Below are 18,778 nucleotides of genomic sequence, written 5' to 3'. Positions count from 1 at the left end.
ATTTATATTCCGCCCTTCTCACCCCGAAGGGGACTCAGGGCGGATCACATTATACACACATAGGGCAAACATTCAATGCCCATAAACACATCAAACAGAGACCGAGACAAACAGACGCAGAGGCAATTTAACCTTCTTCTGAGGGGATGTTTGATTCTGGCCACAGGGGGGAGCAGCTGCTTCATCATCCACTCTGATGGCACTTCCTCATTCCAGGTCGTAAATTAGTTAAACTTGCCTCCCCACCTTTATAAGTGGTACCTTATTTCCTACTTGATAGATGCAACTATCTTTCAGGTTTCTAGGTCAGCAACGAGCAGGGGCTATTTTTTATTTTTTAATTGACGGGTGCTCACCCTACCATGGGCTGGCCTCGAACTCATGACCTCATGGTCAGAGTGATTTATTGCAGCTGCTCAACAGCCTAAGATAAGAGTGATCCAGATTGAGTGGAGGTAGTTTCCATGAGTAGGAGTAAAATTGCCTGTAGCCAATTCCTTTCCACTTTCCAGTAGAAAACCTATGCTTGTAACATAAGATACCCTCTCTTTTTCTGGGATGACTTTTCCATAATTTCTTTCTATGATTTGTTCTTTTGAAATAGCTGTGAAGATCAAGAAGACATTGAAAAACCTGACTGTGACAGAAACGCAAGATGCAGTATTTTCAGTGGAACTTACTCATCCTGATGTGAAAGGAGCTCAGTGGATCAAAAATGGTGTTGAGCTACATTCCAATGACAAATATGAAATCAAAGTGGATGGATACATCCACACAATGAAGGTCAAGAATTGTGCTGTAACAGATGAGTCAGTTTACAGCTTTAAACTGGGAAGGATAGGAGCCAATGCCAGACTCCATGTTGAAAGTAAGTCAACATATGTGTGTAACATGTAGATTGGATAGAATTGAAGGAAATTAAACACGGTATGAAAGGCAATATTCTCCATAATGTAATCCCTCTTGTCACTCTTTCCCCCTAATATAGAACCCAAGGCAACTTATTGTTTGAGTTACAACAATATTGATTCTTGCTGCCATTGCCAGTCAAAGTTTATGGATCGTAGTGCACATACTCATTTGTAGTGACTTACTGTCACTTCTAGTTGTGTACATTTGTGGCATCTTACTTTCATTTGTGGTTGTCTTTAAGCACTACCCCCGATCCTCAGAAAAATAATGAATGAATGAGATAAAGACAAGTGAAAAGGAATGTGTGCCTCATGGATATTCTTTCTCATTCCACATCTCTTTCAGCTGTTCAAACCCCCAAACTATTGTCTGTATCTTTTAATCCTGATCACAGTAGTCCAAAAGTGGTTGAAATTGCATTCAATGACTGAACATTTCTTTTTTAACTTCTTCTCTGAAGCTGTTAAGATCATTAAAAAGCCAAAGGATGTGACTGCTCTGGAGAATGCCGTAGTTTCCTTTGAAGTGAGTGTGTCCCATGACACTGTCCCAGTCAAATGGTTCCACAAAAACATCGAACTCAAACCAAGTGATAAATACAGAATTAGCTCTCAAAGGAAAGTTCACAAGCTCACATTGCAGAATATATCTCCTGCTGATGCTGGAGAATACAGAGCAGTAGTAGGACAACTTGAATGCAAAGCAAAACTATTTGTGGAAAGTAAGTTTTCCGAATTATCTATTTGATTGTCTCTGTATGTCCATTAATTCAAATACTGTTATCAAATGTTATATCAAAAAACCTCTACCTCATCATATTTATGCAAGGGCTATCTCAATTATTTCCCGCAGCTGTACATATTACAAAGACCATGAAAAATATTGAGGTTGCTGAGACCAAAACTGCCTCTTTTGAGTGTGAGGTGTCTCATTTCAATGTACCATCCGTGTGGCTGAAAAATGGTGTGGAAATTGAAATGAGTGAGAAGTTCAAAATCGTTGTTCAAGGGAAACTCCATCAGCTCAACATCTTGAACACCAGCAGTGAGGATTCTGCCGAATACACCTTTGTCTGTGGAAATGACAAAGTCAGCGCAACCCTTACAGTGAAACGTAAGCATTTTCCTCATAGAATTAAAAATAAACTTGAAGCACTAGATAATCTTGAAGCACCGTTTCAGACTCGCCAAATGAGATAAAAGCCATAAATGTAGGGGCTAAAAATTAATCCCACCTACTTTCCCTGGATTTGGCACTGTTTCAGTTTACATCTCTGTGATACCAATCTTTTTATTTAATGTCACTATCTGGTACTTCATTTTTTTCTTCTTCAAAATGGAAAAAAAATGTTCGTGGGCCTTGTAAAATTTTGATTAACCATGCATAACACCAACATGATGGTGTTTGAGAGAGGAAGGTAAAGTGCAGACGCAGACAAAATGAGGCACTGACGTGAGGCCACCAGTGCCTTCCGAAATATCCAAGACACAACCTTCTTTTGTATCAACCTCCCTGGCCTTTACACTTTGAAAGAATAACCCACTTGTCATATTTCAGCTTGAGGTTCACTTGACTGAAACATAAAGAATCATAGAGTTGGAAGATATAAGAGCCAACCAGTCCAACTCCATTCTGGCATGTAGGAATACACAATCAAAGCACTCCCACAGATGGTCAGTTGACCATCCAGTCTTAATAACCTACAGAGAAGGAGACTCCATCACCATCTGAGGCAGCATATTCCAATGGCAGACAGCTCCTATCATAGGGAAGTTCTTCCTAATACTTAGTTGAAATCTGTTTTCCTGTAGTTTGAATTCAGTTCCATAACCTAGTGGGCTCCTTCTTCAATACAACATCCTTCCAAATATTTAAACATAGCAATCATATCCCTGTGTAGCCTTCTCTTCTCCAAGTTAAACATACCCAGCTCCCTAAGGTTCTCCTCATAGGGTTTGGCTTCCAGATCTTACCCATTTTGTTCAACGTTTTCTGTACATGTTCCAGCCTGCCAATGTCCTTGAATTATGATCTTTCTCTTGAGATCCTCAGTAGGATCTACCACTCGTTGCTTGTTCTTTTAATGAAATATTTTGTTTTAGGATTTTATTCATCCACTTTTACTGTATTTTTTAGGTCTTGTACATCGCTATCTTTAAATATTTTATTATTTGGATTTAATTTTTATATATTGTTTGCAATAATGAAAACAAGTATTAATATTTTCTTTAAAATAATATACAAAGACATTATCTAAAGCAGGGGCTTATAAAACAAGCTCTTATTCTTTTTTCCCCCTTTTGTTCAACAGCTGTCTTAATTACATCCATGCTAAAAGACATCAATGCAGAAGAGAAAGATACAATCACTTTTGAAGTGACTGTGAACTATGAAGGCATTACATACAAATGGTTGAAGAATGGGGTGGAAATAAAATCAACTGACCGATGCCAGATCAGAACAAAGAAGTTAACACATTCACTTTCAATAAGAAATGTTCATTTTGGAGATGCAGCTGAATACAGTTTTGTTGCTGGAAAAGCGGCTTCTTCAGCAACTTTATACGTCGAAGGTATGAGTGTTCTTCTTCATGTATTTTAATCTAGAACATTCTTATATAGTTGCCCAGCTATAGAAGGATGATTCTATCAGTCTTGGAACCTCATCATATTGGCTGCCAAAATTGCCATGGATTGTGGCAAATCCAGCAGTGCCCTTCGAGAGGTGTGGGAAACCCGTCGCCCCATGCCCCACATTACCCAACTTACCAGAAGTCCATCCCATGGGGAAAGCATCCACTGCCCAGTTCCCCCCCATTGTTACCAATGAAATTTGGCAACATATGCCAGTTCTGCTTTAGTTTAGCCATGGAGCCCTGCCAGAAATACCTGTACATCGAGGGATGGGAGCTGGCGGGCTCGGTGGCTAAACTAATGTTGAACCGGCATATGCTGCCAAAAACAACCCTGCCTGACGAGGTTTTCAGTCCTCATTTCTTTTTATTATCAAGCTTGTTACCTCCAATGTCAACATAAACTATTGGGTTTTGTTTTTCGTTTTTGTTTTTTAAAATTAGCACTGAAATGGCTTGAGTTCACTTGGTTCAAATGTGATCATATTTTGTACCCACATAACCATTAAAGTACATTTGATTTTGTTCCTGTTGTCACATGCATGGATCAGTTCTTATGCATTTCATTAAGTTCAAATTAACTCTTGCCATGAAATCAACATATATTTCTCATTTCTGATGATATACCACTCCAGAAATTGACTCAGCCCCTGATAGCTTGAATGGTAGCTAAAGGCTGGCTCTCTGACCCTTTAGAGAAGCCATGATTAAACCTGGAAGCTTCCAATTAACCATAGCTTGTCCATGTTTATCAAAACTCAGGAACAATAGTTAACCAGTTTCTAAGCAAGGCATGAGTCAAGCCAATATCAAACTATGTTTTAATATCCCGGCTTGTTCCAAAATGGAACTAGTTTCTTGGTTCTGACAAAGCAGGAAGCCACGATTGGTTAGTTAATATGCTTCTTGGTTAATATGCTTCTTGCCCGCACTATGAAGAACCTGTTTGCATAGGGGAAAGACTTGTTTATATCTTGGCTGATCAGTTCCTTTTAGGAGCCAACCCAGGATTTTATCAAAGTATGTCTATTTTATGTGACCTTATTAGTTTTATGATCTGTTTTATTGTTGATTGATTTGTTTTATTGTTGTATTTTACATTGCCTGTTTAGCCTGGTCTTGGCCCCATGTAAGCCGCCCCGAGTCCCTTCGGGGAGATGGGGTGGGGTATAAAAATAAAATTATTATTATTATTATTATTATTATTATTATTATTATTATTATTATTATTATATAAGTTACAATTGCACAAATACAGCAAATCGTCTGGTTGATGAATACTGCTGGATTTTTTGGAAGTGCAAAACCACTATCAATTTGTTTTTTTTCAAGTTGGACTGACCTGACTGCTAATATGTCTCATTTTTAAAAAATTATTGAAGCAGCCAGCTTTTTATTTTATCTCACATCAATGCTTTTTTACGCCTATGGTACTGTGTTAATTCTTGAAAGTTACCTGGGATACTAATGCAGGGTAAAATTGAAACAGCTATGCGGAAATCTGATTATGTTTCTCCACTAATGAAAAAAATCAACTGGCGTTTCATTTTTCTTCTTCTTTAAAATGGGTAGTCCCACTCTGCACAGCCCTACCTCATCTGATCTAGAGCACTACGTCTGAAAGTGTCGATCCCAATCCCTATGGAATTCCCTAAGCTTAGCTCAATGTTGGGGTCACAAAAGAATTGGCAACAGTAAAAGATTTCTGAATACTACACATTTACACAAACCTATGAGCAACAATGTGCAGGCTTTACAGTGGACTCTGCAGAAAATGCTTCAACTATATTCCACAAAAAGTCTTTAGCCTCTTTAGCAAGCCTTGCAAATGCTGATTTGATTTCAGTAAATGTTTGTTTTTATGCCCCTTCCATATACATGTATACCAGGGGTCACATAAACATTTTTTCAGGCAGAAAGTGGAAAATGTTAAAGAAGTCCTGATCCTAGACGATTTGGAGATTTTAGACAGCAGATTCTGGGATGCATATATGTCCTGAACAAGGGAGAAGAGGGGAGGAACTTGAGCTCCATTGAATGTAAATAGTAATCATTTTGATACAGTAACCCATAACAATTGCCAATATACTTTTTTTTTTCTCCAGCTCGACACATTGAATTCAGAAAACACATCAAAGACATTAAAGTCGTGGAGAAGAAACGAGCTGTTTTTGAATGTGAAATTTCTGAACCTGATGTTTCTGTCCAATGGATGAAAGATGGGCAGGAGCTTCAGCTTGAAGACAGGTAATTTGTTTGTTTTCTTTTGAACCTTTTAAAGGGTTTTCAAAGTTTGGCGTGAGAGTGTGATAGTTACATGACTGTAGGATGTGAGTGACTGGCAAATTCAAATGCTTATGGACAATGCGGTTCATTTGTGGCTTAGGCCCCTTCACACAGCTGAATAAAATCCCACATTTTCTGCTTTGAACTGGAATATATGGCAGTGTGGACTCATATAATCCAGTTCAAAGCAAATATTGTGGGATTTTCTGTCTTGATATTCTGGGTTATATACTATGTGGCGAAGTGTGTTAAAGCGCTGAGCTGCTGAACTTGCAGACCAAAAGGCACCCGCTGTTAGCTCCAGCTTCTGCCTACCTAGCAGTTCGAAAACATGCAAATGTGAGTAGATCAATAGGTACCGCTTCGGCAGGAAGGTAACGACGCTTCATGCAGTCATGCCAGCCACATGACCTTGGAGGTGTTTATGGACAACACCGGCTCTTTGGCTTAGAAATGGAGATGAGCACCAACCCCCAGAGTCAGACATGACTGGACTTAACGTCAGGGAAAATCTTTACCTTATACTATGTGAAAGGGCCATTAGTCACCTTCTCTATAATATTTCAAGCAAAGAACTGGGAGTCTGTCAATAGGTGCTGGAACAAAATAAAGCCTGAACTACCCCTAAAAGCAAAAATGGCTGAATTGAATCTGTGTTATGTTTGGTAAAGTGAAATGCTATATTTATCTATCTGTTTGTTTGTTTGTTTGTTTGTTTGTTTGTTTGATTGATTGATTGATTCATGGGATCACAAGTGGGATCACTTCTCTTCTAAAGCATTACAGTAGAATTTAAAACAAAATAGCTAAAACAATATGTGGTACAAAAGGGCTTTTTTTTAACAAAAGCATGAAACACCAATCCAATTAAAACAGTCAGAAGAGCGCATGATCATTTTGGATTGATTCAGTCAAGGAAATCGTGATGCTAATTTTCCAAGACCTGAAGAGGACAATTGTTGACAAGAGCTCTTAGAGGTTCCTTATGTTGAAGCTGACTTGACAACAATTAACTGCAAAAATCTGTAAGGGGACATGTGATTGCTCCAGTATTTTTCCACTCAAAACTTCCACCTCCATGAGATCCAGGCTCAATGCATGCCTGAGCTTCATGGATGGACTAGCCTTGCCATTATACAGACTGAAACTAAATTAGATAGCTGATTTTGGGTGTCACAAAAGAATTCATTATTTAAAATATTGCCACCATATGATTACTTTCAAAGGGGAGGACAAACACTTGACAATCTCTGGACAGGTCTTTAGTTACAATATATTTTGTTTGGAAAACCATTTTGGGTTCCACTCTGGGAGAAAGGCAGCACACACATGAAACAAACACATTGACTTGCAAGAAGGAAGAGCTCAGTTGCTGCTCCACCTCAGGAAATAAAATACCTTGGGCCAATTGTGATTGCTAAGTGGTATAAATGTCTATAGCTTTTCCTGTGGAATGAGTCAGATAACTTTTCACTCTAAATTGAGAAATTAAGATTAAACTCCATGAGTAAATTGGAAACATGGTTGTTCCAGAGCGCGTTTGAATGAATAGGCCCAGTAGAGTTGTCATCAGAATACTTCTTTATGTTTATAAAACCGTACGGCACTTTATCACTGTTATTTATTTCCATGATATAGCACTTTATGAAACCTGTCCCCGCTGGTTCGCTTTTAATTACTCTGATTTTATCTGCTTGGATTTTAATGTATTGTCCGTTATATTATTTTGTGTATCGTTGAAATGTTTTAAGTTTTGTCAAATATGTTGTGTCATTGTTTGGGCTTGTCCCTGTTGTGAGCTGCCCCAAGTCCCTTCGGGGTGATGGGGCGGGATATAAAAATAAAGTTTATTATTATTTATTATTAAATTGGGCTTGGATTTCAGCCAGAAAACCATTTGAAAATGAAAATATGTTGTTATCCTAGATAGAAACTTGTTGTTTTTGTGTTGTCTCTCTACCTTTGATGGGGTGTTATCTTCATATAACTACAAAACCTAATCTGATTCTACCTGGTCTTATCTATTGTTTTTTCATATGCAAACAAAAGAATCCGCTAGGAGGAGACAATGAAGCCTACCATTTTTGTACTTAATTGAAAGTGATATGGAACTACCTTAAAAAATTTGGTACAGTAGAGTCTCACTTATCCAACATAAACGGGCCGGCAGAACGTTGGATAAGCGACTATGTTGGATAATAAGGAGGGATTAAGGAAGAGCCTTAATTAGGTTATGATTTTACAAATTAAGCACCAAAACATCATGTTATACAACAAATTTGACAGAAAAAGTAGTTCAATATGCAGTAATGCTATGTAGTAATTACTGTATTTATGACTTTAGCACCAAAATATCATGATGTATTGAAAACATTGACTACAAAAATGTGTTGGATAAGCCAGAACGTTGGATAAGCGAGTGTTGGATAAGTGAGACTCTACTTGTACTAAGAACTGGATTTACTAGGCAAAGATAATAAGGCGATAGGAAAAAAATTATCTCCTGAATCCAAGTCAAATTTTGTTTTGGTCCATTTAAAAAAAAAACCAAAAAACTATTGTTTCATTTTGGAGACTACACCATCTATTGTGTTTAAAATTGTCTTTATTTTGACTCATTTCAGAATGAAAGTTCAGAGAGAAAGATTTGTTCATCGCCTTCTGATTACTTCAACAAAGATGTCTGATTCTGGGAAGTACACCGTGGTGGCAGGAGGAAACATGTCCAGTGCTAATTTGGTAGTGGAAGGACGCGATGTGCGCATCAGAAGCCTCCAAAAAGAAGTCCAGGTATAGCACTTCCTGATGATCTGATAAGCTGTACAATATATATTTGTCCCTTATAACACAAATTTCAGGGCCCTCCTCCCGTGAAAAGAGGTAAACTACTGCCATCAATTGGTGAAACATTGATTTTTCCTCTCTGAGTTGTCATCTGAATATGCTTTAGTAACATTTTTTCAATGGCAAATGTATCAGTTTATGCAGACAAAGAATATATAGAGTCAGGTGAAGGATACTTGTCCAGATGATTATGTATTGATGCCTTTATCATTGTCACTTCAGTAAGAGGAATTGCTATACTGAAGTCAGACAGCAAAACCCCAGCAGTATGCAATATTCCCTATAACATATTTGCTGTCCCTTTAGATAAAGTTCTTAATACTTTAAAATGCTGCACATATGGCTAAATTCCCCTTCTGGTTCAGTTCAAATCATTTAATGCCACTGCACACAAGGAAGCCTTGCCTTTTCTATGAAGTATCTGGAAGCGCTAGGAAAACTATAATTGGAAAGAAATCCTTATTCCCCAAGTATTACTCGCTAAAATTTTCTCAGAATATTACCTCAATATGTGCAGAGGTTTTAAAGATAAATGCAGTAAAGGGTAGTATATATTTTTAGTGATCGTTAATCTGACATTTTGATCTAGAGTTTTTACAATATGTTTCCCTCTATTTTTTAAAATTGTATACACATTTTAAAGAAGAAGAAAAAGATATATATCAAAAGGGCAAGGACTTATAATCTTGCAGAAAGAAGAAAAAAGGGAAGGACGGAAAAGAGAGAGAACAGAGGGAGGGATGGAAGGAAAGAGGAGGAGGCAGATGGAAGATGAGAAAAACTAATCTGCTTGAATCCTGAATACCTTATAGTAGCTTGTTGGGGATTAGATTTGTATCACAAGAGTATATTCTCATGAATAACATAAGGTTCCCCTTTGTTTACCCTTTAGTTAGGTTCAACAAGGAAGGAAGGGAAAAATAACTTTTATTTCATACCGGGAGCCCCCGGTGTAACAATGAGTTAAACTGCTGAGCTGCTGAACTTGCTGACCAAAAGGTTGGCGGTTCGAATCCGAGGAGCAGGGTGAGCTCCCTCTGTTAGCCCCAACTTCTGCCAACCTAGCAGAATATGCTTCCTAGGTCATATGGCCAGTGTGACTGCATGGAGCACTGTTACCTTCCCACCAAAGCTGTACCTATTGATCTACTCACATTTGCATGTTTTTGAACTGCTAGGTAGCCATATGATTATAATCACAAAAAGGATTATGCCCTTTCTACATGCTAGCTTTGAACAATACCAAGGAACCTCTTTTACAGGCCAGGGACCTGTACAGAAGCAGTGCTATTACTATTAAGGAATGTTGACTTTTCTTCTCCAACCTTTTTAAAGGATTCCATTCAAGATTAAAAAAAAAACAGTTTCAAAAGTAATATATGATAAATCACTTTTACTGGTAGGTTATTGAGAAACAGCGAGCTGTGGTCGAGTTTGAGGTCAACGAGGATGACATTGACACACGCTGGTACAAAGATGGAATTGAGATCAACTTCCATACTGAAGAAAGATATCATTATGTGGTGGAACGGAGAATTCATAAGATGACTATCACTGAAACCAGATATACAGATGCTGGAGAATATACCTTTATAGCTGGAAGAAATAGGAGTTCTATTACTCTGCATGTGAATGGTAGGTATTGTTAGACTTTTTGTTGGATTTTTAATTATTGCTTGTGTGTGAATTACCCATTACTATTTTGGTAATGGGTTCATGAAAGTATCTAAATAATCAAGGTACTTCCTGAGTAGCTTGACATTTGAGAGTTGGATAGGATTATGGAGACCAGAGTTTGAATCCCAACTCAGCTATGGAAATCCACTAGGTGACCTTCAACAAGTCATATTCTCTCAGCCTAAAAGGAAGGCAGTGGCAAACCTCCTTTGAATGAATTTTGCCAAGAAAAGTCTAAGACAATGTTACCATAAGTCAGGAACATAATGCATATGTGTGTACAGACACAGAGCAGAAAAATATAATTCCAACACAAAACCAGCCAAACTGGACACTTTTCCCACTTTTTATCATTGCTTTCTATTTCCTATTTCATTAGCCAACAATTAGGGCTAAATCACATGCCCAGAAGAAGCCTGATTGGTTTCTTAGAATCATATTGGAATCCCCGGTGGTGCAATGGGTTAAACCCTTGTGTCAGTAGGACTGCTGACCCACAGGTCTGCAGTTCAAATCCGGGGAGAGCAGGTGAGCTACCTCTGTCAGCTCCAGCTCCCCATGCGGGGACAGGAACATGAGAGAAGCCTTCCACAAGGATGGTAAAACATCAAAACATCCGGGCATCCCCTGGGCAACGTCCTTGCAGACAACCAATTCTCTCATATCAGAAGCAACTTGCAGTTTCTCAAGTCACTCCTGACACACAAAAAAAATTCTTCGAGTATCCAAATCTTATTGCCCACTAGAAACGATAATACTGTACTAGAAAAGGATTCTAGCCAAGTCTTCTTTCTTCTTTCAATATTTGAGATGTTTGAAATATGGGGAGTTCAAAGATGCAATCTCCCCTTGCAACCCATGTAATTAAAAAGTATGCCTTTAAATTGATTCTTCACCACTATTCTGATCAATTACAATTAGTTACAATTAGCAAGGGGTTCTCTTGAATCCAGATCCATTTCCATTGCCCTTCTGCCACTTCGGCTAGAGGTACTTAAAAGTCTGGTTTTGTTCAAGGAATAGAAAGATCGATTGAATAATTGTAAAATAAATCATTTTGTTATTGTTATTTTTTAATGTACAGCTCCTGAGCCGCCTGAGATTGTAAAGGAGCTTCAGCCAGCCACTGTCGAGTCTGGGAAGCCAGCTCGTTTCTGTGCTGTAGTTTCCGGGAAGCCTGCACCCAAAATCTCATGGTACAAGGATGAACAGCCTCTTTCTCCAGGCTTTAAGGTCAAGTTCCTGCATGATGCCCAAGAATATACTCTGTTGCTGATTGAGACATTCCCCGAAGATGCTGCAGTTTACACCATTGAAGCAAAGAACGACTATGGCGTTGCCACTTCTTCAGCATCCCTGTCGGTGGAAGGCAAGCTCTCCCAGCTCTCTCTCAAGCATTTTTTTTTCTTTTAAAAAATGACATTGTCAATATTTTGTGATGTGTGCTCTTCCATGGAGGCTAATAATCACTTTTTGGTCTTTTTTTCCCTTAGTCCCAGAAGTTGTTTCTCCTGATGTAGAAGTGCCAATTTACCCACCTACCATTATCACCCCACTCCGGGATGCTATTACTTCTGAGGGACAGCCCACTCACTTTCAGTGCAGAGTTACAGGGACAGGTTAGTTTAACAACATCATACAAAACATTGTACTCCTTGGTCAACTGGTCCATGTCAGAAGCCGGGTTTCCTGTACCCAAACACAGGCCATCACATGTATGACTGTATATAGATTTACATAGTGTGAGCCAAATGTGAGAATATTAGATAGCAATGAAACCACTAGAACTATGCTACTGATGGTTCTGCAAGCACCACAGATGCCTTTGTACAGTTTCTACAGGCAGTCATAGGCTCAATCATTTCAACCCATTTAAATTCAAAAATGCCATCTTGCCATGTTTCCTAGTTTTTGACATTTAAAAATATGTCAGTGCAGTGATGTTACCGAATTTTATAGAATCAAATGTGATGAGAATTTAAATTTAAGTGAGCATGAAAAATGAACAATAGACTTAGTCTCAACTACTGGCCTTGAAAACAATGGTATTTAATCTATCAGTTGTTATGATTGTCAATTTTCACTTTATCTTTTGTATTTGGGTACCTATACTGAGCTAAAAAGGACATGCGTGCCAAGGGGAGAAATTCTACTATGCTTTAGCTATTTCATTCCAAAAAGTATTTATATTGCTCTATTATATTACTGTAGTATATTATATATTATAGTGGGCCCCTGGTATCCACTGGGGTTTGATTCTAGGATCCCATGTGAATACCAAAATCCATTAATATTCACGTCCCATTATATACAATGGCATAGTAAAATGCTGTCCATTATATACAATGGCAAAATCAGTGGATCTTTGTTTCAGAGGAGGGAGAGATATTTTCAAGCTATTAGTTGAATCCGTGGATCCAGAATCCATAAATATGGAGGACCAATTGCAATATATTAATTTAATTTAATTTATAAGTTCATACATTTAAGAAATTAAATTGATTAATTATAAATAAAGTACCCTTTATGAGAAAGTGAAAGAAATCTCAATTAGATATAACTATACTGTAAATCCAAATCCAAATGCACAAGTAATGCTTGAACTATATACCAGTAACTGCAGTATACAATTTTGGAGGGTAGCATTCCCAGAAATACAACTTTTATAAACCTCTTGGAAGAGTTAATTTTGCACCAGAGATCTAGCAGTAATTCACTATGGATTATGATAGGGTTCATTACAGCCCTGTTATTCCCCTTGTCCTAGATTGTGCATTTAAAGACAGTATACAACTTATGCTTCAAGCACACATAGGAGAGAGAGAGAGAGAGAGAGAGAGAGAGAGAGAGAGAGAGAGAGAGAGAGAGAGAGAGAGAGAGAGAAAGGGCCAGCTAGAAATATGGGAAGGTATATGCACAGGCCTCCCATTCCCCAATGTTCTTTTTTCAATAACTATAGGGGAAACAAAATCTCTTTTTGTTGTTTAAAAAAATTAAAAAGAAAGCATGTAGGAGTTTACACTGAAAATATTGGCATAATATTGATTCCAGCTATGCAAGGCATGTCACAGTAATGTTTGTATATATGCTCTCTTGAGTATATATACAATTTGATGTGCATGGTAATGGCTGAGCAGATATATATATATATATGCAGAATAGAGCATAAGAAGTTGTTCTTTAGCATCCCCACTCTTTTTGCCTTGTTCATGAATGTATTTGCATATCCTACATGTACAGCATGAAATTATTATTTTTTTCGGGAGAGAAATGCACTGTTTTCCCAGAATGACAAGGTCTGTTTTATGTGTTCATCTTCCATTGTTCTGTATTGGGTGCATTTAGCTTGCTGTATGTTTATTACACATTTCCAACATCTCTTTTACATTCATCTAAATGTCATTATACCATACACAAAATCTCATTATCTTTTGAAAACTAGAAAAATACCAATCATTTCAAATCTTAGCGGTCTAGCTGCCTGTAAAGTAAATTCTTACATCAAAATTACTTTCCAGTATGATGTTTTGTAATGGTACAAAGCTAACTTCTAGCACAGAATGATTTTTCTTCATAAATGATCCATTAAGATATTTATTTATTTATTTATTTATTTATTTATTTATTTCCATCATTTCTATGCTGCCCTTCTTACCCAAAGGGACTCAGGGCGGCTCACAATCTGGTAAAAATTCAGTGCCACTATACAGTACAAAAAGATAAAACATAAACAATTAAAACAGTTAAACAATTTAGCATAGTACAATAAATAAATTTAAAACAGTATAATATAAAATACTTGAACATACCAGTGAAAGCTGCTAAATATCATACACTTCCAAATTACAAATATTTCTCTCACATCCTTCTGGCCTCCCAGCTACCTGACCTCACCATGTCAAGGACCTATGCCAACACTGGCATTAAACATACAGGTGCCCCCTACTTATTCAACAGATTAAGGACCACTGTCAGAAACCAGAAATGGTCAAAATGCAAAATCCTAGATCACAAACAAACCTTTCTGTAAGAGAGCAGGGGATCCTCTCTTTATGTGGAGTTCTCCTTTATACATGGATCATGAGTATGGACGTCATGACATGCGTCACCAGAATCACAAATTGCAGCGATTTCAGTGACACTAACCCAGGAGGTGTGGGGACCTGTCACTTGATGTCCCGCACCATCCCGGCTTCCCCCCACCTCATCACACTCGTCGATTGCTATGGAAAGACGGGATACCTCCCATGTTTTGCCACCAGCTATTTTACCATGGCAGCAATAGGCTTTTAGCAACTTCTCCACGGAGCCGTCCCGGACATACTTCTCTGAGGTGTTATGGGAGCCATTAGGCTTCGTGGCCAACCTGCTAAAAAGCTGTTGCTACCACCAAAGATAAGCCTGTGTGAAAAGATCTCTAGTTGTCTATGGGCCCTTTTTCTCTCCCTCTAATGACAAAATTACCAGAGCAGAAGATAGTCAAACATTGTCCATAAAAATACCATAGCCTTTAGAATTGTTCATTTTTCATGCTACTAAAATTTGGGATGGAAGATAGCGAAAAGAAAAATGTGTTTAGATTCATTTTTCTACATAAAGGGAGTAGAACAAGACATGCTACCCCCTGAAATATTTTAACTTGATTTTCTGATATAGTTTTTCCTTTACCTGGTCAACACCATTGACCGATGGTGAAAAGAGCAAAAAAAAAAAAAACACAAGGAATAGTCAGGCTCAAGGTGAGAGAAAAGAAAGGAAAACCCAATATGGACTTGGCATGTGACATGTGGCATTATTTCTGAGAAATACGAGCAAAATCCCAAGTTTTTCATGGATTTGCTCATGAATAACATAACGACAAAAACAAAAATGCATTTTGCCTTATATAAAAATGTGTGTGTTTTTTTCACTTGGCAGACCTCAAAACAGCTTGGTATTGCAAAGACAAAGAGATCAAGCCCTCCCGTTTCTTTAGGATGACTCAGTTTGAAGACACTTTCCAACTGGAAATTGCAGAAGCTTACCCAGAAGATGAAGGGATTTACACCTTTGTTGCCAGCAATTCTGTAGGCCAGGTCTCAAGTACAGCTACACTGAAGCTGGAAGGTACAGTGTGCTGTCTAACCAAAAGAGAGCAAATCTGCATGTGGTTTAATATTAATACTGTCTCCTAAGCCTCCATAGAGTTGTCCATCATGTCAGTGTGTTTTTAACTCAATTAATAAATCCCTTTGTCTGGTGTTCCAAATGTCCATTTGTCTTCACCATGCAAAGTATGCACCAGGTAACTGTAAATTGTCCCTGTGTTCCATACCTACCACCCTTTCGTTTTGTCTCCATCAAGCATTTAGCACACACCAAAAATAGGTTCAGGGGAAAAATTCATTCTAATATAAAATAATTCCCACAATCTATTTTTTTTTATTAAAAAGAGAGCATGGAACTGTCCAGGATTTGAGGCTTGTGTCTAACATATGTATGCAGCTCTTTATGCTAAGGTTGTGGCTCACTATTTTGACACTGAATCCAGAAATATATGGTATAGTATACCGGTAGCTGTCAAAACTCAGGAGCCCAGGGACTCTTCCTTCTCCATCACATTTAGTAATACATATAGTGTTGTTAGCAGATTGGGACTTTTTCTCACATTGACACAAGAACGTTATATCAAATTAGGAGTGTTGGGTCCCTTTCACACTGCCATATATCCCAGGATCTGATCCCAGAGTATTTACTTAAATCTGTATTATTTGAGTCTCCACTGCCAGATCAACTAAAATAAACAAATAATCTGGAATCAGACCCTGGGATATAGGGTAGTGTACAAAGGGCCTTGCATTTATCTATTCTAGAGAACTGTGTTCCTACACTTTTTGATATACATCAACATGTCATCTACATAGTTGTATACTTGGATAAATCCAAAATTCCAAAAACTACATACAATAAGGGAAGGTGGAAAAAAAGAGATGAGAATCAAGCTATTTCATATGAGAAATCAAATTCCTGAAGCATCCCAAGTATGCCATGGAATTCTACATTTCAGAGCACCATTTGAAGGCACCACAGGCACACCTTAAAGCAATTATTTGAATCTAGCCAAGTTGTTTTAGTATGATAAACTTAAATAGGGATTCTTAAAGATCATCAGGTTGAATTTCTGTAATAATAAATTATAATAAAATAAATTTTATTTCTTCTCCACCACCATCTCCCCGAAGGCACTCGGGGCAGCCAACAAATACAAGACAGGACTGTATTTCCCACTGTAATAATAAAAGAATGCCCATTCTACACAAATGCACACATTTACAACCCAATGCACTATAAAAGAAAGAATCCCTCTCTAGCTGTAGACTTCTTTTTTCCCCTTCTGTTTTTCCCTGTTTCTCTAGTTACTGTTTCTAGGTTGATTTGAAATCTCGAAAGCATTTCTCAGATCTTAAGATTCTAATTCACTGACATTCTGCTTGTAAAAAACTGAATATTCAGATTGGAAGCATAAGTGGAAAACAGGCATAATTCCTTTCATCTTAGGTATTTTTCTGTTTCACTTGCACCACAGTTAAACAGTGACACAAAGGAAAAGAAGAATATAGAAATGTAGCGGAATGAGAGAATGCTGACTGATGTGCGGGCTAAGAAATTAAAGTTGAGCATGCTTCTTTTCAGGGCTTAAGGTTGAAGAAGTTACCTCATATTCCCAAAGGCATGTTTCTTCATCTGTTTCCATTAAGAAGGAACCCGTTGGCCAAAGGCCCATCTTTATCCAGCCTATTTCCAGCTATAGCGTATGCAGCGGGGAAACAGTCAGATTCCAAGCCAGGGTTTCTGCCATGCCGAAACCAGAAATCCTCTGGTTTCATAACCAGCAGCTAATGTTGCCAGCAAAAGACATAGTTTTCCATTTTGATGAGTCTACAGGCACAGCCGTATTGATTATAGTAGATGCTTTCTCAGAACATGCTGGGCAATACTCTTGCAAAGCTAGAAACAGTGCTGGAGATGCAACTTGCACAGCTACACTTACAGTGACTGCTGAAGGTAAAGCCCCCCTTTTTTGTTCCTAGGGATTCAGTTTGTTGCATAAAACCACACTTTTCTACACTATGACTAATGACCTCCTTTTCCTCATTTCACGTTTCTTTAGAATTAGCTGTACCATCACTAATGATGATAGTTCTAGTAGTAACCAAATAAACCACTCTTTCTCTTCTGCCCTTTCCAAGTATCACTTCATATTTTAGATTTTGCATCCTAGTTGTATGACTCAGGTGTTACAACTCTCCTGTTAGACTAAACAAATGCACATTTCAAGGCAGTGAGTTGTCAGAAATTGGTAGCATTCTCTGAAGTTTGCTCCACTCGGTTTTAAAGAGGGTAAATGAAGGCTCCTGACAGAATATGATAAATGTTTTGTTAGGGCATCACCAATATTTTTTAAACTGCTGCAGAAAATCACAAGGAAAAGAGGAGGCAAATATATACCATATATTTCCACTTGAGTTTGCTCCATCTTTCATCTATTACTGTGGCTGGATTTTCTTTATGCATTATGCTGACTACTGAGGGTGCATTTAATGAATGCACCTGGCATGCTAGGCTTTCAGGAGAAGGTGATGCATTGTGTTGTCTCCATCTGTAATTTTGTTCTTAAGTAGGCCCACTGAAGTGCATTAGGTATTAATCATGTGTTTTGTTACTTGATCACACAGTGCAAGCCTTAGATAGGCAAAGTTCTGGGAAAGATGTAAGAGAGTCTGTCCAGGCAAAATCAGAAGTACATATTGCTTCCCCTTTTGCAAAGAAGGAAACCAAAGTTTATGTAAAAGAAATCAAATCCATACAACAGCCATCAAAAGAAACAGTCATGAAGTCCTTTGAACACATTTCTGGAAGTTCAACTGTGAAAGAAACCGAGACTCTTCATGCCATTACTCAGAAGTCGGAAACAACCAAGATATCTGTGACCTCAATCCAAGTGCCGCAGGAAACTCCCCCAAAGATTCTTCTCAAACTTCATGATCTTACCGTGAGATGTGGAGATACTGCTCAGTTTATGTGTGCTTTGGAAAGTGAGAACTTTTTTGAAATCCTGTGGTCCCATGAAGGAGGAGCAATTGAAGAGTCTGAACGAATGAGACTATCACAAAATGGAAGCGTTCTTTTCCTCACCATTGTTAATGTCCAGCTTTTAGATCAAGGATTGTACAGCTGTACTGTTCGTAACGACTATGGAGAAGTAACAACATCTGCTATACTAACGGTGGAAGGTGATTTTTAACATTGTGTGACTTATCTCATTTCATTCTCATCATCATTGCCTATGGCTTCAGTGCTAGCATTTAGTTTGGAATCATAATTTTCAGTCTCAGCTTCCCTCCCTCTACATTTAGGGCTCTATTCATAAATTAATATTTTTCTAGG

At 38.0% G+C, this 18,778-nt stretch overlaps 1 protein-coding gene across 1 annotated transcript in view; it reads left to right on the top strand.

The window, feature by feature from the left end:
• The window catches only part of ttn (titin), a 331,374-nt gene that overhangs the window by 57,484 nt on the left and 255,112 nt on the right, over positions 1–18,778 (top strand). The window contains exons 34-43 of the mRNA XM_062969136.1: positions 605–868; positions 1,373–1,633; positions 1,765–2,025; positions 3,224–3,484; positions 5,650–5,791; positions 8,455–8,620; positions 10,078–10,309; positions 11,436–11,720; positions 11,845–11,970; positions 15,269–15,457. Coding sequence (XP_062825206.1) covers positions 605–868; positions 1,373–1,633; positions 1,765–2,025; positions 3,224–3,484; positions 5,650–5,791; positions 8,455–8,620; positions 10,078–10,309; positions 11,436–11,720; positions 11,845–11,970; positions 15,269–15,457 — 2,187 coding nt within the window. The remainder of the gene's footprint in view (positions 1–604; positions 869–1,372; positions 1,634–1,764; positions 2,026–3,223; positions 3,485–5,649; positions 5,792–8,454; positions 8,621–10,077; positions 10,310–11,435; positions 11,721–11,844; positions 11,971–15,268; positions 15,458–18,778) is intronic.

The sequence above is a fragment of the Anolis carolinensis genome, chromosome 1, assembly GCF_035594765.1.
Source record: "Anolis carolinensis isolate JA03-04 chromosome 1, rAnoCar3.1.pri, whole genome shotgun sequence".
In the NCBI taxonomy this organism is placed as follows: domain Eukaryota; kingdom Metazoa; phylum Chordata; class Lepidosauria; order Squamata; family Dactyloidae; genus Anolis; species Anolis carolinensis.
The sequence above is the reverse complement of the archived record's forward strand: the minus strand, read 5'-3'. Positions and strand labels throughout refer to the sequence as shown.